This window comes from Garra rufa, chromosome 4 (genome assembly GCF_049309525.1).
Source record: "Garra rufa chromosome 4, GarRuf1.0, whole genome shotgun sequence".
NCBI classification, from domain to species: Eukaryota; Metazoa; Chordata; class Actinopteri; order Cypriniformes; family Cyprinidae; genus Garra; species Garra rufa.
In genome coordinates, this window is record NC_133364.1 from 17,896,259 (window position 1) to 17,921,241 (window position 24,983).

The following is a 24,983-nucleotide window of genomic DNA, read 5'->3' on the forward strand; positions in this document are numbered from 1 at the left end:
TGGGCCACAAGGTCTTTCATGTTTGCTCCTCTTTTTTTTTAACTTTTGACTTTTTTTCTCTAAAGACTAGTGCAATTAAACATTTTTTCTTCCCAATAGGGGATTTGAACCTGGGACTCCCAGGTTGTAAACTGACGCTATGATCACTGGGCCACAAGGTCTTTCATGCTTGCTCCTCTTTTTTTTTTAACTTTTGACTTTTTTTCTCTAAAGACTAGTGCAATTAAACATTTTTCCTTCCCAATAGGGGACTTGAACCTGGGACTCCCAGGTTGTAAACTGACGCTATGATCACTGGGCCACAAGGTCTTTCATGCTTGCTCCTCTTTTTTTTTAACTTTTGACTTTTTTTCTCTAAAGACTAGTGCAATTAAACATTTTTTCCTTCTCAATAGGGAATTTGAACCTGGGACTCCCAGGTTGTAGACCGACGCTCTGATCACTGGGCCACAAGGTCTTTCATGTTTGCTCCTCTTTTTTTTAAACTTTTGACTTTTTTTCTCTAAAGACTAGTGAAATTAAACTTTTTTCCTTCTCAATAGGGAATTTGAACCTGGGACTCCCAGGTTGTAGACCGACACTCTGATCACTGGGCCACAAGGTCTTTCACATTAATGCTTTTTTTTTTTTACTTTTTAATTTTTTTTTCTCTAAAGACTAGTGAAATTAAACATTTTTCCTTCCCAAAAGGGCATTTGAACCTGGGACCTCCAGGTTGTAAACTGACACTCTGATCACTGGGCCACAAGGGCTTTCATGTTTGCTGTTTTTTTTTTTTTTTCTTACTTTTGACTTTTTTTTTCTCTAAAAACTAGTGAAATTAAATATTTTTCCTTCTCAATAGGGAATTTGAACCTGGGACTCCCACATTGTAGACCGACGCTCTGATCACTGGGCCACAAGGTCTTTCATGTTTGCGGGGTTTTTTTTTTTTTTTTTTTTTTTTCTTACTTTTGACTTTTTTTTTCTCTAAAGACTAGTGAAATTAAACTTTTTTCCTTCTCAATAGGGAATTTGAACCTGGGACCTCCAGGTTGTAAACTGACACTCTGATCACTGGGCCACAAGGGCTTTTATGTTTGCTCCTCTTTTTTTTTAACTTTTGACTTTTTTTCTCTAAAGACTAGTGCAATTAAACATTTTTCCTTCCCAATAGGGGACTTGAACCTGCGACTCCCAGGTTGTAAACTGACGCTATGATCACTGGACCACAAGGTCTTTCATGCTTGCTCCTCTTTTTTTTTAACTTTTGACTTTTTTTCTCTAAAGACTAGTGAAATTAAACATTTTTTCTTCCCAATAGGGGATTTGAACCTGGGACTCCCACGTTGTAGACAGACGCTCTGATCACTGGGCCACAAGGTCTTTCATGTTTGCTGCTTTTTTTCTTTTTTTTTCTTACTTTTGACTTTTTTTTCTCTAAAGACTAGTGAAATTAAACATTTTTTCTTCCCAATAGGGGACTTGAACCTGGGACTCCCAGGTTGTAAACTGACGCTTTGATCACTGGGCCACAAGGTCTTTCATTCTTGCTCCTCTTTTTTTTTAACTTTTGACTTTTTTCCTCTAAAGACTAGTGAAATTAAATATTTTTCCTTCCCAATAGGGGATTTGAACCTGAGACTCCCAGGTTGTAGACTGACACTCTGATCACTGGGCCACAAGGTCTTTCACACTCATGCTATTTTTTTTTTTTACTTTTTACTTTTTTTTTTTTAAAGACTAGTGAAGTTAAACATTTTTTCTTCCCAAAAGGGCATTTGAACCTGGGACCTCCAGGTTGTAGACTGACACTCTGATCACTGGGCCACAAGGGATTTCATGTTTGCTTCACTTTTTTTTGAACTTTTGAGTTTTTTTTCTCTAAAGAAGAGTTAAATTAAACATTTTTTGATCCCAATAGGATATTCGAACCTGGGACTCCAAGGTTGTAGACTGACGCTCTGACCACTGGGCCACAAGCTCTTTCACACTCATGCTATTTTTTTTTTACTTTTTACTATTTTTTTTTTCTAAATACTAGTGAAATTAAACATTTTTCCTTCCCAAAAGGGCATGTGAACCTGGGACTCCCAGATTGTAGACTGACGCTCTGACCACTGGGCCACAAGCTCTTTCACACTTACTCTTCTTTTTTTTGAACTTTTGACTTTTTTTCCTCTAAAGATTAGTGAAATTAAACATTTTTCCTTCCCAATAGTGGATTCGAACCTGAAACTCCCCGGACGTAAACTGACGCTTTCACTCTTATGGTTCTTTTTTGTGAACTTTTGACTTTGTTTCCTCCAAAGACTGTGGCTTCCATAGTGAATATGGCCATTTAGACAGCTTCGTTCAGTTTAAGGACTAAAATTTAACATAAAGAACCATGGGATTTGAACTCAGGTCTTTTAGTTAGAAATGCATTGCTGTACCACCTGAGCCACTAAGTCTGACTTGTTTAAAATGTGTTTTGGACAGATTTAGTTAAGAGCTCTGTTTTATATGATGAAATCGTTAAGAATTATTGGATTTGAACCAAGATTTTATAGGCAGCTCAAAACTCCAAGTCTAAAGCACAAAGCTCTATCACCTGAGCCACTGAACCAGACAGACTGCATGAGTGTTTTGGACAGGTTTTGTTAAGAGAGCTGTTTTATGATGATGACAACAATTATTGGATTTAAGGTTTTACATACAGTAAACAGGCAGTCAGCCCTTTTGCAATGTAAGCTTTGGTTTTTAAGTTTTTTTTTTTTACTATTTTAGCTAATGTATTATATATAAATTGATTTAAATTCAAGAGTGGTATTTGAACGCAGGACTCCTAGATCTCCTGAACCACTTAGTCTGACTAAGTCTGCTTAAGACTTAAGGTGTTGAGGACTTGAACCCATGTCTCCATCACAACCTAATTTTAATCTACAAATAATCTTAAACCAACATAGTGGTTTTTGTCAAGCACGACCATTTAGAGAACTTGGTTTGATTTAATGACACCTGAGCCACTGAGCCTAACATGACAATTTTTGAAACAATTTTAAGACCTTTGTTTTATATGATGGAAAATATTAACACTTGTGAGATTTGAACCCATCAGAGTTTATAATGTTTGCAAAGATGTTTTTTTTTTTTTTTTTAGCTTTTACTGGAACATGAATCATTTCTGTGTTCAGTTGTATGACCAAACTTCTTTATCTCATCTGTATACTAGAAAATCTAAAATGATTTTAAAAACAACTAGTGTTTTTACTCAAGATTGAATCTGCATCAGTTTGTAAAAACAGTGATTAAACCAGTGTGTGTTCATGACACTGTGCTCAAGTGTTGTATCAAATGTACAAAGTATCACACGAATGGTGATTAAGAAATTTATTAATTCTCTGTCAAACTCAAATAATAGCACAACTTGTAAATAACAACAATATGAATTGTATCATTTTGTATATTTTAAAGAAAAAGTCCAACAAACCATCCTGGAAGTTTCTAGCAGTGCTAAAGATCTTGATCATCGGTTTCAGGTTTTTTAATCAGGGTTGGAACTCTGGAAAGTGGCTCACCAGGAACAGGATTAAACTTTATTTAAAAGCAAAAAAAAAATTAAAAAAATGCTGTTTTCATGTATTAATGTGGATACACTTCTTGTCCACAAGAGGGAACACATTGGAAAAAAAAATATTTTATATATATATATATATATATATATATTATATATATATATATATATTTTATATATATATATTTTATTTAATATATATTAAAAAAAATTAACATCTTTACCCAGAGTTGGTACTGTGATACTGTGTTTTATGTGAATTTGCTATTGAGTTAAACATTTTATCTTGTTAAAACTGATCTGGATAAATTACCAAACGTATACTAGATCCTTGTTGCACAGTTGGTCGAGACCCTGACAAAAATATAGATTTGTTTAATAAAATATATGAAATCTAAATCTCAACAATCTGGCCGACAACTCCTACAACTCGCCACCTTGAGTTTGTCATTTTATTAAACACTTGAAACAGTTTTTGGTCACAAGAGGGAGCTGCTGTATGTAATTATATAAACATTTAATAAAAATAAAAAAAGGTATGTATGTGTGACGTTTGCCTCTAAAATATGAATCGCAAGCCGTTTTAGCATTTAACATTTTGGTTTGACTATCCGTTTTGGATAGTAACAATTATATTTTGACGAGACATATAATTTGTCATTTGCAATTATAATTGGACTAGTAAGAAATCTGATTAGAGATATCTCTAAATACTTTATGACTAGTCAAAACTCCATTTAAGATATCTGTAATTACAGCATGGATATCTATGGAGATGCGTAACAAATAGGGTAGACTGAGTAGCCTACATTTGAGACGTGTACAGTTAAAACACCTTAAATAACCTACACACACAGGAACCCCGAGGCTTGATTTTTTTTCTCCACGCACGTTTATTAGTGTTCTCTTTAATTGAGGGAAATTTAAAATGTGCGCGATAATGTGTACTCCAAAGATGAGATTTTCATTTCACCATGTTCCTTTAACAATGAATATCTTATTATTCTTGTATAATAGTTAAACCTAACATATATCATTGCGAATGTTACTCTGTGATACGTGCAAGTATGTCAGTGGGGTACGGTTGAGACAGTGTATAAATTGTACCCGGATTGGTGCCCTATTGTGTCACATGCTGTTTAGCTGCACAGTTTTATGATAATAGGTTAAAAGTCACATTTACACACACGCTAAAAAAAAGCTGTCTGTTATTAATGGACATATTTTCTAACATGAATGTTAAAAGGATACCACTGCATTTCAAGGTGGTAAAGTGGATACGGTTATTACATCCTTTTTAGGTCGCTATATATACAGTAACAGTTCAATCATAGAAAATAAAATGCATTTTCAGAGGCTGTGTGTGTTTGTGTACTAGTATAACCTACTTTATAGGGACCAAATGTCCCCACAAGTATACTCTAATACCAGTAAATTCCAACCTTATGGTAACATTTTCTAGGTCCCCATAAGGAAACAAGCTTATAATTCATACAGAAAATTTTGAGTTATGGAAATCTTGTCTTGTGTTAAATATTTGTTCCTGTCTTGTTTAACTGAACCTGAATTAAATTAAATGAATCTGAATTAAATGAAGCAAATAAATAAATCTGAATAATAATAATAAATAAAAAAAACAGTATTTTTGTTATTTTTTACATTTGCAATAAATGGTTAACCAGCTTTAGGGCATTAAGAATGGGTGCTGGTACCATATAGGTACAGTTGAGACCAAAATGCACCTTGTTTTTGAGCTAATTGTGTAAAATATAAACTACTTATGGCTATTATCAATTTATGATGTTTTAGTACACAAGCAAAAGAAATATCTCGAGAAAAACCACTTCATTTCAGCATCTAGTTCTTGTGTAGTGATGAATCTTGAATTCTCTAATTAGAATTCAAGATATCTCGAAATCTAATTAGAGATATCTTGAATGACAAAAATGCACCTTATGTTACAAATTATAGATAACTTTAATTCATATATGTGACCCTGGACCACAAAACCAGTCTTAAGTGTAAATTTGTCGAAATTGAGATTCTTGCGTTATCTGAAACCTGAGTAAATAAGCTTTCCATTAATATATTGTTTGTTAAAATATGACAATATTTGGTCAAGATATAACTATTTGAAAACCTGGAATCTGAGGGTGCAAAAAAATCTAAATATTGAGAAAATCGCCTTAAAAGTTGTCCAAATGAAGTTCTTAGCAATGCATATTACTAATCAGAAATCAAGTTTTATATATTTATGGTAGAAAATTTACAAAATATCTTAATGGAACATAATCTTTACTTAATATCCCAATGGTTTTTGGCACAAAAGAAAAATCTATAATTTTGACCCATACAATGTATTTTTGGCTATTGCTAAATATACCTATGCTACTTAAGACTGGTTTTGTGGTCCAGGGTCACACACACATTATATATATATATAAAAAGATATATTTTAGTACACAAGCAAAAGAAATCAGAAAGTGTCTCTACTGTCTCCACCCTACACAAATGTAATTAGAAATCTCAAATTCAGTTTCGACTAGTCACGATTATATTTTATATAATATATCTGAATTTACCTAGTCAAAAATCAGATTCGGATATCTATAATTAAATTACAGATATCTTTAAATGATAATTTACATTGGAGATATCTCGAAATCTAATTAGATTTCGAGATATCTTGAATTCTAATTAGAGAATTCGAGATTCATCACTACACAAAAACTAGATGCTGAAATGAAGTGGTTTTTCTCGAGATATTTCTTTTGCTTGTGTACTAAAATATCATAAATTGAGAATAGCCATAAGTAGTTCATATATCTTTTATGAATTATGATATCTATAATTGATTTTGTACTAGGCATAATAAATAAATTACCACTAGTAACATTTATAATTCGTTTATTGCATTGTAGATATCTTAATTCCAATTACGAGGAGTCAAAATTGAAAATAGATATCTGGAATTAGAATTTTGACTAGTCAGTCTAAATTATGACGAGTACATCAAGGGGTATTTAATGCTAAAATGGCTTGCCATAATGTTCCACTATGCTGCGTAATTGGGCTTCAGCTTCAGATCCTTTAAAACTTGATGCTTATAGTTTTGATGACTATATATTATATACACAATTATACATAAATCATATGGCTTCTTTAGAATTATAACAGCTGCATGGAGTATTTTAGAATGCTCATTTTTGGACCTACAAACTCTAGCATTTGCAAAATCTAGCATTTCAGCTCCTTAAATCTAAAGTGTGCTGAACATGAAGGAAAACATGGCCCTCTGGATACGCTAAATATCAATTTTTATTCTTAAAAACCATACACGATACTCGACAAGTTTAAAATGTAAGTTAAATCACGATATCCATTTACATTGCGCAAGATAAACAGACATGTTCTTTTATTTCCAAACTTTAAGATTAAAAAAAAAAAAATCCTTAAAACAGATGGATAAACATTCATTCCCATTATAGGAAGACGCTATAGAAAAAAAAGTTATGGATTCTTTTAATATATCTGCTCTAAATTGCAAACTTAAGCAGTTTTTTTACTTAAACATGAAAAACAAAATAACTTATTCAAAAAGAAGAGAAAAATGTGCAGTTGCAACGACTGAAGAAATGCAAATCCCTTTCTCCTGTTTTTCTTCCTTTCTTCTCCTTTATTACACTCTTAAATGGAGAGAAGCAACAGTCTGAACTGGAACCCTGCTGCCAAAAAAAATTATCTACTTCTAAACATTACAAAAAACACAAAACATGTTAGTATTTTGACCATAAGTTTCATGCTAGAAGCCACCCTGAGTATTATATTATTTGGAGAACCAATCACGACCCTTGTTTAAAGAGTGCCCCGCCCCCCGTGAATATAATTTATGCAAAATCCCTGTAGGTCTGGTTCAGCAGGTTGAGATGTCGTCATTTCCGCATAAAAATACAATTTATTTATATGGTCTGTATCAAAACGTTCCTTGGGAATCTGAAATAAAGTACCCTGTGCTGTGATACCAGTGTTGCACGCATGTCGTCTTGAAAATTCGTCACGTTGATTCCTTTGTTTCCAGTATTTCAGGTCTTAAATATATTCTACAAACAATTGCAGCAAGGACAGCAATCTTTATGGAATATGAAGGAAAATATAAAGCACAAACTTTGTCATTTCTCATATGACCGTCAAACAAAACACTTGAGCAAATATTTTTCTAAGAATCTCCAAAAAAAAAAAAAACAAGTTACTCAATTTTCCTTTTTTATTATTTTTCCTTTTAACCGAGACAGCAATTTACTACCTAAAAGACAATCTTAAGTTAAAACGCTTTACGTTATAATCATTGCATCCTTTTCAATTCAATTCAATTTTCTAGCCTGAGTAAACAAACTTATGATACATTGGCAGGAACTTAATGTCTTGATGTCAATGAACTGACTGTGGACCATTTCAAATAGTTAAATAACAGAAGCATTCATTCTTTAAAGGCGGATCTGGTGTGGTCTCCACTTAAAAAAAAAAAAAAAGTTAAATCATCACACCATTAAAAGCGTGAAGACTCCATCCCCAGCCATTTCAGATACTCCTTAACTTCCACTCTCAGAACTCAAAAACAAACCCAACGATGATTTAAGGGGTGAAGTAGTAAGAATGAGAGGAGATTACGGACAGAGATCCTCATCTACGGCTCCCTCCCCTCACCCGTCCAATGAAAAAAACCTCCCATGGACCTCAATACCTCTGCTCACTGCTATACAAGCCTTAGTGTTATCTATTTGGCTTGAAGGTTCTATGTATCTACAAATATATAACAAATAAAACTTGCAGGCAAAAATAGTTCGGTTTCCAATAGAAACACCCTTTTTTTTCCTGAAAATACAGCAGTATCTGAAATATTTCTCTTATTTGTCCCCATTTCTCTGCATCAGGAAGCTCTTCCACCAACGAACAGAAGAAAAAAAGTATCTACAAACTTTGTAAACAGACCTGTGTCTTCCAAAAAAAATAAAAAACAAAAAACATAAATAATAATAATAATAATAATAATAATTCAAAATATTAACAGCCAAATGACGCAGAAATCAGTGTTTGAATAAGCAAAGGGCAAAAAAGAACAAATGTACAACACCATCCAGATAAAGAGAAGCGAAAGCTAAGAGCTAAGCTCCGCCCCTCTCATCCAATGAGTTCTCCAGGCATCAGTCTCTGTGGAGACAAACAGGTGTTGCGTGTCGTACCGAGGGGCGGAGCTAATCAAAGGGACGTCTCTAAGCTGTGCATGGGGCTCCCGGGAGCTGAGGGTGAGGCTGGCTTGCTGGGATCCAGGAAGAGGTGGATGCCGCTGTCTACGGCGTTATTGTTCTGATTGGGCGAGGGTGGGGGAGGAGGCGTGGGTGTGGCGTTTCTCTTAGTGGGGGCGTCGTCTTCCGCGTCAGTGTCGTCGATGAGAGGGATGTGGGGTTCGGAGTCCTCTATCCGGAATTCCGGATGGGTCATGAAGTTGTGGATGGAGCTGCGGGACTCTGGCTTCTCCAGGCCCTCATAGGGCGACAGCGAGCTGCGGAATGCATTCACCACTCGGATCTGGAGGAGAACGGGATGTAAAGTCAGCTTCGACACTTTCAATTAACCTCTTATTTGAACACACGTACACAACAGGCATACAAAGTGAAACTTCACTTCTTTTTTTTTTGTTTTGTTTTTTTTAGGTACATGTTATAACCAAAGGCCAAATGGGCTTGTTTTAATTGATGAGTGGGTGAGGTTAGCGCACCAAAACCGTTTGAGAGAGAAAGAGAGAGATTGTGTGAGCGGTCAGATGTCGTGCAACTGAGTGGACGAACTCTTGAAAACCTGATGCTTGTGTTACGCTGAGCTTATCCTCTCTGTCCGAGGGACAGAATATCCTCTTTTCTCGGGATTGAGAAACAAACTGGAAAGAACTTGGGCGTCTTCTCAGTTCAAGCCAATTTTTCAAAATGCAAATGAGAGAGAGAGATAACAGAAGAGACAGGAAAAGAGAGAGGCCATGTAACCCCAGACCCAAAGGACACAGCTCAACACATGAGGTTAATATTTTCGGGCATGCTTGTATTGGAAGGGGAGGGATCGATCGCTGATTATGTTGTGAGGTCGAGACGCAAAACTTGAAAGCAGCCAAGCAAGTTTAAGCTAACCAGCACAAGTAAAATTCACAAACGGTCTAGAGACTGGACCCATGCAGAGCAGCGCTACCTTGAGTTTCAACAGAGGTAAACCTTTGAGTATAGCCCATGACACATTTCACAGAATCTACGGAGGAATATGCGGCAGTCAGTGTTGGAGCATTTCGTACCGTGTCTATTAGCAAGACTACAACAAGAATACAAAATAGTGCCCTGAACAGAGAAAAAGGGGTTGACAGCCAGGACCTGATGAGAGATGGAAAATTGATGTGGTTAGAATCGAAAGACAAACAGAAAGACGAATCCATCATCTTTTCATCCAGTCGCAGATCTTCCCTGTAAAATAACGAAGTTACATCAATACGGACAGACAGAGAAAGAGAAAGAAAGAGGATGATGAAACTGGCACGGGAGTAGATTATGAGACAGCGTGAGAGAGGAGTGAACAAGCAGAAACTGACACCACAGGAAAGGAAGTTGATTTTTGTCTGATCCTGATCTGAACAGAAATTCCTGAGATACTTACCAAAACGCCGCGTTTACACATGACAACAGACCAGTTTGTTGCGATTGGTCGGGTTATCGGTGTGACCATGGGCGTATACTCAAAACATTTACTCGCTAGGAGCCTGGCGAGCACGCGCAGGGCTGCAGACACACCAGACGGGATTAGACAACGACTCTTCGTCGGTGACAACCCAGCCAAAGCACAGACACAGATACCTCAACCTTAACACTTAAGATACACAGCCGTTAACACTGAGAAGCAATGTGGAAGATGTTTCAAGCTAACATTTCTTTTGGAACAAGAGAGCGAGAGAAAAAGAGAGAAGGAAGGACATTAGGAGAAGAATGAAGACCGTTAGGCGAGAGGAGGAAATGTTAATTGTCATGCACTAATAAACACGCACTCACACCCGACAGTGGCAGAAGCGGTGTTGAAGGCAGTAGCAGGAGATAAGGCTACATGTGTAGGGCTAGAAACATTGGTTACATCGTGCTGTTGGCTGGTGCTGGAGGGCTGGCGCCTGACGGCCGCCTGAAAGGAAATTCCGCTCTGGAACGCACTCACAACATCCATCTGGAAGGAATCAGAGAGTGTGATAGGCCCAGAGAACGCACAAGAGAGAGAAAGACAGAGAGTGAGAGGTAGAAGTGAGAAGAGGAGGGATAGAGGAAGAAGGGCACCCATATAAAAGAAGACGACAGGGACAGAGAGCAGCTGAGAGAGAGAGAGAGAGAGAGAGAGAAAAAAAAAGGCACTGAATTAAAAGAACCTGACCTGACATTTGCCTTTAGCATTGATCGGCTTACTGCATTAATAAACCCTCTTCCACCAGTATAAGGTCACCATAAGTGGCCGATCGATTGAAGGGAGTACTAACTCAAACCATAATCAGAGAAAGGGGGTTGTTCCTGAGCTCGGACTGCAGAGCGGTACGGTTTTCAAAAGGTTACCTGAGTCTGAATGCGGTTCAGGCCTCGGAACCAGAGGATCTGCCCCCTGCGGAGCTCTCGCTCAGCATGATCGATTTCTTCCAGGTCGTCCAGCTCCTCCAACTCCTCGTCTGGGATTTCCTCCTTCTGCGTTCCATGACCAGCAGTCTTCAGGAACTTCAGCCGGCTCGTAGGAATTGAGGAGATGATCTGAAAGAGGACGTGGAAATACAGTATATCAAGTGACCTAAAAGCACTGTGTAGTAATTCAGCTCACTGCCTTTAGGGGGCACTGCTCTATTACTATTGAGAAGCTTGGATTGGCTGTTTTTTCTGCTCACCTGTCCCCACAGAAGACACCCAAAGCCCAAGAAGATGCACCATAGCCAATGCTCAATGCTCAGCCCCACACAGCTGAATGGCTTTCCTCCAAATTGCACTATCACAATCTAAGTGGGGAAAAAAATGTAAATCATTTTTGGAGTGACATGCTTAGATCACACTCTGCTCAGCGATTTGTGACCCTGGACCACAAAACCGTCGTAAATAGCACAGGTATATTTATAGCAATAGCCAACAATACATTGTATTTTTTTTTTAAATGACAAAAAACATTTGGATATTAAGATCACGTTTCATGAAGATATTTTGTACATTTTCTACTGTGAATATATCAAAACTTAATTTATGATTAGTAATATGCATCGCTAAGAGTTTCTCAGATACTCAGATTCCAGATTTTCAAATAGTTGTGTCTTGGCCAAACATTGTCCTATCCAAACTTTTTATTTATTCAGCTTTCAGATGATGCATAAACCTTAATTAAAAAAACAAAAATTGACCCCATGACTGGTTTTGTGGTCCAGGGTCACATTTGTAGGACTCACTGCATACCTGAATAATAAAGGTGCCAAAGACGATGGTACAGAAGATCAGGTTGTTGAAAATGCCTTCGAAAACATTTCGTTCTCCGTGGATCTTTCGTGCATTGATTTCATTGAACAGCTGCATCATGACAAAGGTGTTGAAGACAATGGTGTAGTGCTCAGAGGGGGGAGCGTGAAGAGGGGCTTTACGTCCACTGTCGATGTCAAATATCTTTTCACCTGAGAAATCAGCGGAAAGTACAACATTGTAGACTCTCTTGAAGAATATGACGCTTTGTGGCATTATTACGGATTTCTATAGAAAGGTCTCAGCTGACTGATTCTTACAGCAAAGGGGCAAAGTCAAGTCTTATTATGTACATTATTTTAACTTGAAATATAACGGATTTATGCTATTATAATGTGCGTGACTTGGCTCAATCACATGTGCTGTTCAGTTCTTACCAGCAAAAAGTAGAGTGAAGATGATTGTGAGCTGGTAGACCCCATGACCCAAAATGTTCTTCATCATTGTCCGGGAGATGAGGGGTTTATTACGGCCGTAAGGCTTCCTCAGCAGAAGAGATTCAGTGGGGGGTTCAGTGGCCAAGGCCAAAGAGGCAAATGTGTCCATAATCAGATTTACCCATAACATCTGTACAGCTTTCAAAGGAGAGTCCTGGGAGAGTGAGAGAGAACAGGAGGTGACCGTTCTGACCTCATTCACTGCTGCCACCTTCATAACATTCAAAAATACCCTCTCAGCTGTGCATCTACATGAGTAGTGAATGCTTCACTAATGTTTTTTTTTTAAATTCTGCACAGAGTTTGAGTAAAATCTTTAGAACTCTGCATAATGGTTCACCCTAATGTCGTTCTGAACCCTTAAGACCCTTGTTCATCTTTGGACCACAAATTAACATATTTTTGATTAAATCTGAGCTTTCTGACCCTGCATAGACATCAATGCAACTGACACATTCAAAGCCCAGAAAGGTAGTAAGGATATTGTAAAAAAAAAAAAAAAAAAAAAAAAGTCCATGACATCAGTGGTTCAACCTTAATTTTAAGATAATATGAGAATAAATTTGTGCTCAAAGAAAACAAAAATAATGACTTTATTCAACTATTTTCATGTCGTAATTTCAAGGTTGAACCATAGACTATTTTCATTTTAGGTCGTTCATTTTAGGCATTAGTCGACTATTAGTTGCATGTTTATTAATAAACCATATAAATCATAATAATGAGCCTTTAATTGCCTACATAGCCTAATAAGCACTTAAGCGCATGCAAAAAAGCTTTTGATAATTTTTAATAATTTATTGATAAACAAGTGCTTTTTGTTTTCATCTTACGAGATGAAGTCGGCAACACTGACTCGTCATCTCTGCAGTTGTGATGTACCTATATGCATGTTTCATATGGATTACATTATCTGAGAATATTTGTTTTCTATTTGAATTGGTTCATTTGGAAGTAGACACTTCACTGTCTATAGACATTTTTCATGTCTGTAAGGCAAGTATATACAGAGTGTCGAAGCTTGCGCTCAAGCTCAAACAGATAGCAGAAAGCGCATCCTGTTTGCTTTAATTATTTAGCAAAAGCGCAAAGCTTTGTTATTCTGAGTGCTCAAAAATAAACACATTTTTGTAGATTTGAAAGATGTATTACCTTTTATCTGTATGACCAAAAATGACGGAGTATTATAATACCAAGTGACCTCACCGGTGCCTCCGTCTGTCATGCAGTGAGCGTGCTACTGTTCAGCTTCCACACTTGAATAGTGTATATTTTTCTTGGTTAACATTAGACTGAGCTGCCAGTTGAAAAGGCATATTTGAGGTTGATGATCGACAGGTGAGCGTTTGGATGTCCTGCCTGATGTATTATATAACCACATACAGTGCCTTGCGAAATTATTTATACCCCTTCATTTTTTTTTACATTTTGTTATGTTGCTGCATATGTTAAACTACTTTAAATTACTTTTTTCCCCACATCAGTCTACACTCCCTACTCCATAATGGCAAAGCAAAAAATAGGTTTTTAACATTTGTGCAAATTTATTAAAAATAAAAAACTGAAAAGAACCCATTGCATACCCTCTTCTGGGACATTCGAAATTTAGCTCAGGAGCATTCATACTGCTTCTAGATGTTACTACACTTCGAGTGGAGTTAAACTGTGGCAAATTCATTTGAATGAGTATGATTTAGAAAGGCACACACCTCTCAGAAAAGGTCTAACAGCTGAACACGCATATCAGAGCAAAAGCCAAGTCCTGAGGTCAAGATAACTGCCTGTAGAGCTCAGTGACAGACTTGCGTTAAGACAGTAATCTAGGGAAGAGTTCAGGAAAAAATCTGCTGCATTGAAGGTTCACAGAAGCATTATCCATAATAGAAGATGATTGGAACAACTAGGACTCTAGAAAATGCCATCCAAGCTGACAGAGCTTGAGATGTGAAAAGGTGAGCAAAGAATGGCAGAAAATTGCCAAATGCAGATGTCACATCATACCCAAAAAGACTTGAGGCTGTAAAGGTGCTTCAACTATGTACTGAGTTAAGGGTATGAATACTTATGCAATGTACTTATTTCAGTTTTTTTTTTTTTTTATAAACTTGTAAAATTGGCAAATCTTGTTTTTTGCCTTGTCATTATTATGGTGTATGGAGTGTAAATTGATGTGGGGAAAAACTAATTTAAAGCAGTTTAACATAATGCTGCAACAAAACGTGAAAAAAAAAATGAAGGGGTATGAATACTTTAGCAAGGCACTGTAGACCAGCCGTTAACAAACTGTCCGTCATGGACTGTGTGACTTTTTCTGCGACTTTGGGTCGACCAAGCCTCTTCTGGTTGACTAACGGGGCAGCCCTAGTCCTTACTACCTTTCTGGGCCTTGAACGTGTCAGTTGCGTTGCTGTCTATGCAGGGTCAGAAAGCTCTCAGATTTCATCAAAAATATCTTAATTTGTGTTCTAAAGATCAGAAGGTCTTACAAGTTTGGAACGACATAAAGTAATAAATGACAGAATTTTAATTTTTGGGTAAACTAACTCTTTAAAAAAATGAGACTGAGCTACAAAATAATCAGATTAGTCAGTATTTATTAATCAGGAACTTTCGAACGACAGGTGCTGAAATTCTAGTGTGATTTGATTCTAAGTGGGCAATTTCCAGGGACAATTACACATGAAACAAGCAGAACACCTGAGGCTTGAGGCCACGTCCAGCCTTGGCTACTGACAGCAATGCAAAGCGCAAATGTAATCCTCCCATTCATTATGCAATAATACAAAACCTCAACTGCAATCAGCCTGACTATCATTCCATTTAACAGAGGAGAGCTGGCTCATTTCGGACTGGTGCTTTGCCTGCGGACAGCAGTGCCAGACCCCATGCCGACTGCCTGCAAGTCTTCCTGCCTCAGACTAACAATTTCCAATCACTTCACACAGGATGGGTAGCAATCAACTGCTTCCATCAGCCACCACGGTGCATCAGTTAAGACGCAATCCTTTGCGTAGAGCTGCACTATTTAGCTCAGCTAGAAGAGAGCTTTTTATACTGATACCTGTGTGATGCAAGCTCCAGTGAAGGCCACGATCACAGCCACCACGTTGACGGTGAGCTGGAACTGGAGGAATTTTGAAATGCTGTCGTACACGTTCCGCCCCCACATGACGGCCCTGACAATGCTGCTGAAGTTGTCGTCAGTGAGAATGATATCGGAGGCTTCTTTAGCCACGTCTGTGCCGGCGATGCCCTGAGAATAAAAGGCGCACTATATAAAAGCCATTCAAAACTAAATCTAGCGCACAGAATCCTTGGAGAAATCTTTTTTCTGTAGCCCCGTCAGACAGACCCACATACCATGGCGAACCCAACATCGGCCTTTTTTAAGGCAGGGCCATCATTGGTGCCGTCTCCCGTTACCGCCACAACCTGCCTCTGCTCCAATACGGTGCTGTCAATTATACCTGAGAGAAAAGACATGCGTCAAGACAAACAGCATGACAATGCACAGGAGAATTTTACTTTTTAACTCAGATTTTCTGAGCACCTTTGACTAGCGTATGCTTGTCTGTTGGCGAAGATCTCGCCAGCACCCTCAGTTTAGGCCATATTTTGTCAATCCGCTCTTGTTCGATCTGGAAGAAAAAGGATTATATTATGAGCTTGTGAGTTTCTGTTTGAGTCTTGCTGCTAAGAAATTGTGCCTCTCACCTCTCCTTTTTCATTACGGATCCGCCGGTTGAACTCCTTGCCCTCAATGCAAAGAAAGTCATCTCCTGGCTGCAGGATGCCACATTTAGTTGCAATAGCACGGGCAGTGTTAAGATTGTCCCCGGTGACCATGCGCACCGTGATTCCAGCACGCTGGCACTTTCTAATGGCATCAGGGACCTGAGCAGCAAAGAATAAGTGAGCGTGGCCGAATTCAATTTTACAAAGACATTCCTCTTCAAAACTCATGCTAAGGCTTGTACCTCTGGTCTAACTGGGTCTTCAATGCCCACGACACACACACAGGTGAGCCTGGTCAGGATTTCGCTCTCGTTATCCCAGTCTGGTTCACCTTCAGAGACAGGGAAGTCCCTGTAAGCCAGGCAGATGGTCCTCAAGCCCTCGGAGGCCATTGGTTCAATCACTCTCTTCACCATGTCATCTCTGTCCCTGGGCCGGAAAACCTTTGCCTCGCCCGTCGCTGTCAGGATTTTAAAACACCTGGGTGAGAAGAGAGCAGGTAAGATATTGCGGATACCCAACAGCACACAGCAACTGAGCCATCCAAGTAATTTCTCCGGGGAAATCTATCAGTAACACTGCCTCAGGGCTTTGAAGGAGGAGGTGAAGCATTTGATCTGCCAATCAAGTTTGCTGACACACCTCTCTCACATGCTTCTCGCTAAAATACTTCAGTGTTTTACTTAAACTATAAGATGCTAAGACTTGAACTTATGATTGAGGATGGCATACTTCTTCAGCAGAATCTCAGAGGCTCCTTTGCTGTACATCCGGTAGCTTCCGTCAGCATTCTTTAGCACGGTGCTCATGGATTTCCTGACGGAGTTGAAGGTGTAGACCTTGTAAAGCTTCTCTTCGGGGATTTCGTTGCGGATTGCTTGATAGTCTTTTTTCAAGTCCAAGGCAAAGCCCAGCAAGGCACATTCAGTTTTGTTGCCCACCTGACGATTTAGGCCTCCCTCCTTCTCAGGGGACTGAAAAAGAAGAGAAACGAGTTTTGAAAAATATAAACTCTATAATACATGCAAGAAATTGTTGAATAAAGTCATTATAGATTCATAACATTACAGATGAACGTCACATAGACTATTTTACCGATGTCCTTACTACCTTTCTGGGCCTTGAACATGGTACTTGCGTTGCTGTCTATGCAGAATCAGAAAGCTTTTGGATTTCATCAAAAATCTCAATGTGTTCTGATAATGAATGAAGGTCTTACAGGTTTGGAATTCTTTTTTTTTTTGGGGGGGGGGGGGGATTAGCCTTGATATTTATACCTTTAGTTTTAATTTTAGTTCAAGTGTTAATAGTTTCATTTGGTTTTGACATTTTAAAGTTTGTTAATTTCTTTACATTAATCTTTATATTGTTTTAGTTTTAGTAAATTTAATATTTTAACTGAAACCCATTTATTTAATTTACCAAAAATATTTTTTAATAGGTTTAGTTAACAATAACTATGCTTGCCTAGAGACTCACCATGATTTTGGTGGTGTAAGCACAGTTGACACTGATGCCCAGTACGAGCAGGTCCATGGTGCTGGCAGGAATGACATTGGGCTCAGGGACTTTCCTGTAGTGCTTTTCAGCGATAAAAACCTGAACAACTGTCATCCGGTTCATAGTCAGAGTCCCTGTTTTATCCGAACAGATGGCCGTGGCATTGCCCATGGTTTCGCAGGCATCAAGATGCCTCACCAAATTATTGTCTTTCATCATTTTCTGCAAAAAAAAGCAGCAAAATATAACATTTAAAAAACTGAAATCAAATGGTGCGGGGTAAAAACAAACAAACAGATTGGTCCAATAATCCCCAATTATATGGCAGAAATCCAAAGAGGTTTTATTACAACAAGCAACAAGAGAAAGTTAATAGAAGATAAATGATACAGCAATTCCATGAGACCATGAACATTTAAACAGAAGACTCAGGGTCTTACTTTGACAGAGTAAGCCAGCGAGATGGTTACAGCCAGCGGAAGACCCTCAGGGACTGCCACCACCAGCACGGTTACACCGATGATAAAGAACTTAACAAAGAACTGGATGTAAACGGGAGTGCACTCTTTTTCCCAAGGAAGTCCCTGGATCCAGAAAGTGTCCACCACGAACAGCACCACCAAGATGATCACCGTAATGGCTGACATCACCAGACCTGCACAGGAACACATACACCTCTAAATCCCAAGCAAAAACCATTACCACTGTGAAACTGCCTCACAAAGTCACTTGAAAAATGCCGTTTTCAGTATTGTGTTGACATATTTCCTATTGAAACCAGGAGTTTGGCAAAACATCCTTTTTGAAATGACTAATAGACTTTAGTTATGTCACAGTCATGAACCTACTGCTAGTCAGCTGGAGAAGATAAATGGGGTGGGATTTTCTCATTACAGAGGGCATATGTATGACCCTGGACCACAAAAACAGTCATAATAAATAAGCCTAAATAAATAAGCTTTCCATTGATGTATGACGTACAAATATTTGGCTAAGATGCAACTATTTGAAAATCTGGAATCTGAGGTTGGAAAAATATCTAAATATTAAGAAAATCACCTTTAAAGTTGTCCAAATGAAGTTCTTAGCAATGCATATTACTAATCAAAAAGTAAGTTTTCATATATTTAGGGTAGGAAATTTACAAAGTATGTTCATGGAACATGATCTTCACATAACATCCTAATAATTTTTGGCATAAAAGAAAAAAAATTGACCTATACAATGTATTTTTGTCTATTTCTACAAATATACCACTACTACATACAATGGTTTGTGGTCCAGTTTACATTTTAAATACATCGACCTCCTAAAGTGTCCTTTTTTTCAAGTTTTCTCAACCATGCTTACCTGCTTTTCCAATTTGGACCGCTAATTTGGTCAGTTTCCCTTGCAAAACTGATTTCTCTTTCTTTGGCAAGTTGGCTTTTCTTTTCTCATCGGCCTCAGCCCCTTCATCACTGTTTAGAGGTTGCATTTCCATTGCGGCACCATCCTGGGCTTTAGCTACAAGTAAAAAGAAAGAAAACCATGATTATGCAGTGGCCACAAGAATTTGTGTATATTATCCGCTTTTGGCTTCTCTGTGCTGGTGACTATGATTTTCTCCACACCCGGAGCACAGGAAGCATTTTCTAATTAAATTGTGGTTCCCCCTACGTGACAAATATAATTAAGTGAGCAGATACATTAATTATAATAGTGCTTATAAATGAATGATAATTGTATTACAGTTTGAGAAAACACAGCTCAAGATCGTCCGCACAATTAGGAACCACATGCAAGCCCATGTGACTAAGTATCCAAGCATCTCCACATTCAGATGCCCAGTCCGTCACTTATCGCTATCAGTTATAGAAGATGACATGCGCACACTTATCCGTCACTCTGCGTGCTCAAAGTACAGCCTGCCAGTGAGGTGACATCACACAACAAAGAACTCAGTGTGCGTGCAATCATACAGACAAGCACGCAGCAGGGCATCTCCATCTATCGCTGCTGTAGCATGACGCAGTTGGCCTGTGTGCAGGATTTAACCGGTGTGTGATGTGAGGTAATGCGACTGCAGTTAAATTAGCGGGGGGTAAGGTGCGACGCGGGACTGCTATTCTACTGTGCTGCGTCGCTGCGCTCTAGTCACAGAGCTGTAATGCCAGTCTGCCGGATGAGAGCTCATTTCTGGCGGGGCGATCTGTAGCCAGGGCTTCAGGCGTGCACTAGTTTTTGAGTTGATTTTATTACAATATGCTGATTTGTCGATTTTGATCGAATTAAAGGATTAGTTCACTTTCATTAGTTGTCTTTCTTTCTTCAGTCAAAAAGAAATTAAGGTTTTTGAGGAAAACATTCCAGGATTTTCCTCTATATAGTGGGCTTCAATGGGGATTAGTGGATTGAAAGTCCAAATTGCAGTTTCAATGCAGCTTCAAATCTAGCAATGCGATAATATTGCAATATGAAGTCCATGATACGATATTTGTTGCAAAATTAAAAAAAAAAAACTAAGAATTGGAAAAAAAAACTATATATTTTGTACATTTTAAAGTTAAATTATTCTATCCAATGCACTTTGGCCCGGTTTCACAGACAGGGCTTAGACTAAGCCAGGATTAGCAGATAGTTCAATTAGGATATTTAAGTAATTTTTATAAACATGCTTCGAAAAAAACATTACTGTTGTGCATCTTGAGACGAAACAAAGGCATATATTTTTAGATCAGTCAGTGCAAGTTTCTTTTAGTTCAAACAGCTCAGACTTACATTTTAGTCTAGGACTAGGCTTAAGCCTCGTCTGTGAAACTGGGGGTTTGAGAGTTTAAAATTAAAAGCTTCAACCTGTCTTCTTAACTAAGAAAACTTAAGTCAGTGAAACTGACTTGTGCCTAAACTTTAAAGAGGACTCAAACCTCTTTTTAGTTTTGATATACTGTCTCAGTCTAAACTACATTCACACTGGTGTTTTAGGAAGCCAAACAAATTGGAATATAATAATAATAATAACAACAACAACAATGACAGTAATAGCCATAAATTGTAAAACAATTGCACTGCAAAATAAATGAAAATGAATATTTCATAGGTATATTACTTTTGCTTTATACTACAGTAGGGAAATTACAATACCTCTTTCCTAATTTCTAAACTCATTTAAACAGAAAATGATTGTTCGTTTCGCTAGGCAAGGCCTTTATTCCTTGGCTGGGATTGTGTAGAGCCCTTGGAAGCTGCATTGAAACTGCATTTTGGACCTTCAACCCACTGATCCCCATTGAAGTCCACTATATGGAGAAAAATCCTGGAAAGTTCTCCTCAAAAACCTTAATTTCTGTTAGACTGAAAAAAGACATGAACATCTTGGATGACAAGGGGGATGAGGAAATAATCAGAAAATCATTATTCTGGAAGTCAACTAATCCTTTAACACATCCCTGCTGAATAAAATTGTATATTTCTTGAAAATCTCCCACACTTTTGAATGGTAGCGTAATAATCCGACAGGCTAACTTCTCGACACTTCACACACGCACACTTCTCTGCACCTCACACTAGTGTGGATACGCTTTAATGAAGATCCAATAGCACTAATGGGTTAAGGCGATGTTTTTAATGCAGGCTGCAGCATGTAAGCGGGTGGCCTTCTAAGCCAATATGGTGTTCATTATGTCATTAAGTCAATAGGGTTACTCACCTTTCTTTCTGTTCTCCACAGAGCCATCCTGCTTTTTATCTGTGGAAAGAGAGAGAAAGAGAAGCCACATAACAAACACTCACTAATTTATTCATTATTCGCCATTATGCAAGCGACGCTTCTGCAGCGCACATTTAAACATACTTCCAATTATGCAAATCTTCTCTTTGATTTAGCAGAATGAGAAAAGGCTCTCGAATATTTCCGAACAGATGTGTGCCGCGACCTCATGAGGGTTTTTAAATCCACAGCCGTGGCTAGACCACAACGCACAAAATTGCAATGAGGTGCACAGTCGCTGAACAGCAACTTGGGGCCCAACCTCTGCAAGTACTGAAATATTCATGTATCTGCAGGCACTCATTTGGAGACTCAACACGTGAGCCACGGGCTGCAGAAATGCATTAAATGGCAGTTAGTTAATGGAGCGCGCAAGAAATCGTTACATTTTTCTATGAGTCATTGCTTTCAGACATTTTATACCAGACAAAACAAAACACTGCTAAATTTAAAAAAAAAAAAAAAAAAAAATCTCTATTTTGCGTTTGACAAAAGCACACTTTCATGAATGCTGAAACACACACTCACACACAGCCTATTCAATTCATCTCTCTGCCGCCACAGTAGCTACAGACTGAAAAGGCCACCGGTTGGTCTATTTTAGTTTCTGAGGCAGACTAAAAAGACAGCAAATAATACGGACGACTTACTTTTCTTCTCTTTCTTTTTCTCTTTCTTCTTCTCTTTCTCCTCCTCGTCCTCATCATCTTCACTCGCCCCCAATAACGTGAAGATGATTCCAGTTTGGGAATTGACCCCGACAGCAGTGACAACCATTTTTCCAGAGCCCTCCATGACATGAGTACCTGCGCAGAGGAAGATGAAGCAAATAAGGGCCAGACAAAGCACATTCTGTTCATAATGGTTCCAATGCATTCACTAATGGATCTAAAATATTCACATACAACTCAGTTTATGAGTTTTTTTTAATGCATAACAGGTTTACCAAACTTTCTCTCAACAATAGATTAGTTCACTTTCAGAATAAAAATGTCCTGATAATTTACTCACTCCTGTGTCACCCACAATATCCATGTCTTTCTTTATATAGTCAGAAAGAAATTAAGGTTCTTGAGGAAAACTTTCAAGGATTTTTCTCCATATAGTGGACTTCAATGGGGATCAATGGGTTGAAGCTCCAAATTGCAGTTTCAATGCAGCTTCCAAGGGCTCTACATGATCTAAGCCAAGGAATAAGGGTCTTATCTTGGCAAAATGATTGGCCATTTTCTAAAAACACATAAAATGTATACACTTTTTAACCACAAATGCTCATCTTGCACTAGCTCTTCATCTGTGTACTCCACTTTTACAAAGGCAGAGTATGGCAAAAAAATCTCATTTTGTCCTCCAACTTCAATATCATCCAACATTATTGTTCTACCTTTTATTGTAAAGGGCATTTGACTTCGCTTTGTAAACACTAGGTTGATACTTATGCCCGTGTCACACGTGACCTTTCCAATGCGATTATGTAACGTGTGAAGTCAAGCTAGTCCGAAACGAGCATTTGTTGCTAAAAAGTATGTTAATTTTAATTTTTTTTTTTTTTAAATGATCAATCATTTTACTAGGTAAGACCTTTATTCTTCAGCTGGGATCGTGTAGAGCTCTTTAAAGCTGCATTGAAAATACAATTTGGACCTTCAACCCGTTGATCCCCATTAGAGTCCACTATATGGAGAGAAATGTTTCCTTCAAAAACCTTAAATTCTTTTTGACTGAAGAATGAAAGACATGAACATTTTGGATGAAATGGGGGTGAGCAAATTAACAGGACATTTTTATTCTGGAAGTAAACCAATTCTTTAAAGCAGGATGGATTCTGATTGGCTGTGGGTGTTTTTCATCATTCATCAATTGGAAAAAGTCATTTTGAAACAGTCGTTCATCTGTGTCAATATCATTACAGTTGAGGTGTAGACTCGGTATTTCTTTAAATGTATTGGTTTTTAAAATAATGTCTTGATTGCTATGATTATAGCTATCGTTTGTTTGGTGAACGAGCCTTGAAACAGGATGAAGACTCAAAAAAGCAGGTCTTCAAAGTAGCCATTTTATGGCCTTTATTACAGCTCTCTATGATTGTTTAAGCTTGAGAAGGGGGTCTATGAAAAAAAATGTCAGGGAGATGTTTCTGCTGGGGTAGACTCAGCACGCTAACGCAGGCTCTGCTGGAGAAGTGCCCACTCAGGCTCACAAATCCCCCCTCATCTCCTCTGGGATGGCACACAGCAATGTCATTCTATCAGAGGATCAACTGGCTTTCATAAAATGGGATTAGCTGAAGATGCGCAATAGCCTCGCTGAGAGGGAGCAGGTCCTACCAAGTTGGACATTTATTTGGTTTGGCTGAACTTTTGAGAAGAGGTGAGACAGGACACATAGAAAATGCTAAAATGTTACAGGATTGCGCAGCCAAATGTTTGTTTGTTTGTAACCGTTTCCCACCTGACAGCAGCATAGGATCTTTCTCAAACGATTTCTTCACATGGTCAGACTCTCCAGTTAAAGAACTCTCATCTATTTTGAGGTCGTTGCCCTGGATGAGAACGCCATCAGCAGGAAGGAGGTCACCTGATGAAGAAAATATCCCATCACAATGCTACACTCAAACTTTTAAATTCTCCCTCTAAGAGGGAAATGAAAGACCTCTGCAAATTTGTGTCGGCTTACCATATTTAATTTGTGCAACGTCCCCGACAACAATCTCAGCCACAGGGATCGGAATGACTTGCCCTCCCCGAACCACCGTAAACTTCTGCTCTTGTTCAATGCGGCTCTGTAAGCCACGGAACTGCTTCTCTTTGCTCCAGTCGTTGAAGGCCGTCACGAGCACCACGCAAACAACAGATAGGAGGATAGCTGCTCCTTCTATCCATCCGGCGTCAGCTTCTCCTTCATCTTCTACTCCACCCGCTGCCTCCCCGCAATCTGCGCACGCACACAAACACCAAATAAAACTCAGTTCAGAACAATCTGAAATTGAGATGATCTACAAATAAGGCTGAAGGAAAGAAATAGGTTACTTACTTTTATTTTCTGAATCCGGAGGTTTATAAAAAGAAAGGCCTAAAGAAACTATTGCTGCCACTTCCAAAATAATCAATGTTACGTCTTGTAATGCTTCCCATACTAACTGAAGAAAGGTTTTTGGCTTTTTCGGAGGTATAAAGTTCTGTCCAAATGCTACTTTTCTTTTTTCGATATCTGAAGGCTGCCCACTTAATCCTGGAAGAAAAGAGAAGGGAAAAAGAATTAATAATTCAAGTAAACACTGAACACACCTCTACTTATATAGCAACTTATGATTTATAATAAGTTTTTATGGGAGTCCATGAGTTAGTGAGGAAGAAACGACCTGTGGGTCAGGCAACAGTAGCTTTTACAGATATAGACTTTCTGAATAAGACTAAACGGTCGCAAAGAAGCAATATGAATAAAATTAAGAATGTAACTCCATACATTAT

At 38.2% G+C, this 24,983-nt stretch overlaps 1 protein-coding gene across 3 annotated transcripts in view; it reads right to left on the minus strand.

The window, feature by feature from the left end:
* Positions 1-7,785: 7,785 nt before the first annotated feature.
* Positions 7,786-24,983, minus strand: part of atp2b1a (ATPase plasma membrane Ca2+ transporting 1a) — a 36,403-nt gene continuing 19,205 nt past the window's right edge. The window contains exons 3-22 of one of the 3 annotated variants that reach the window (XM_073838772.1): positions 24,547-24,744; positions 24,190-24,447; positions 23,965-24,090; positions 22,164-22,319; positions 21,454-21,492; positions 19,116-19,271; positions 18,206-18,420; positions 17,745-17,987; positions 16,998-17,239; positions 16,508-16,745; positions 16,245-16,424; positions 16,081-16,168; positions 15,891-15,997; positions 15,592-15,783; positions 12,471-12,684; positions 12,034-12,245; positions 11,481-11,588; positions 11,161-11,349; positions 10,697-10,783; positions 7,786-9,121 (exon numbers count right to left, since the gene is read on the minus strand). In XM_073838772.1, the coding sequence (XP_073694873.1) occupies positions 8,792-9,121; positions 10,697-10,783; positions 11,161-11,349; positions 11,481-11,588; positions 12,034-12,245; positions 12,471-12,684; positions 15,592-15,783; positions 15,891-15,997; positions 16,081-16,168; positions 16,245-16,424; positions 16,508-16,745; positions 16,998-17,239; positions 17,745-17,987; positions 18,206-18,420; positions 19,116-19,271; positions 21,454-21,492; positions 22,164-22,319; positions 23,965-24,090; positions 24,190-24,447; positions 24,547-24,744 (3,578 nt within the window). In that variant the 3' untranslated portion in view covers positions 7,786-8,791. Of the gene's footprint in view, positions 9,122-10,619; positions 10,784-11,160; positions 11,350-11,480; positions 11,589-12,033; positions 12,246-12,470; positions 12,685-15,591; positions 15,784-15,890; positions 15,998-16,080; positions 16,169-16,244; positions 16,425-16,507; positions 16,746-16,997; positions 17,240-17,744; positions 17,988-18,205; positions 18,421-19,115; positions 19,272-21,453; positions 21,493-22,163; positions 22,320-23,964; positions 24,091-24,189; positions 24,448-24,546; positions 24,745-24,983 lie in introns of all 3 variants that reach the window. The other 2 variants (XM_073838774.1, XM_073838773.1) reach the window with 2 other exon arrangements.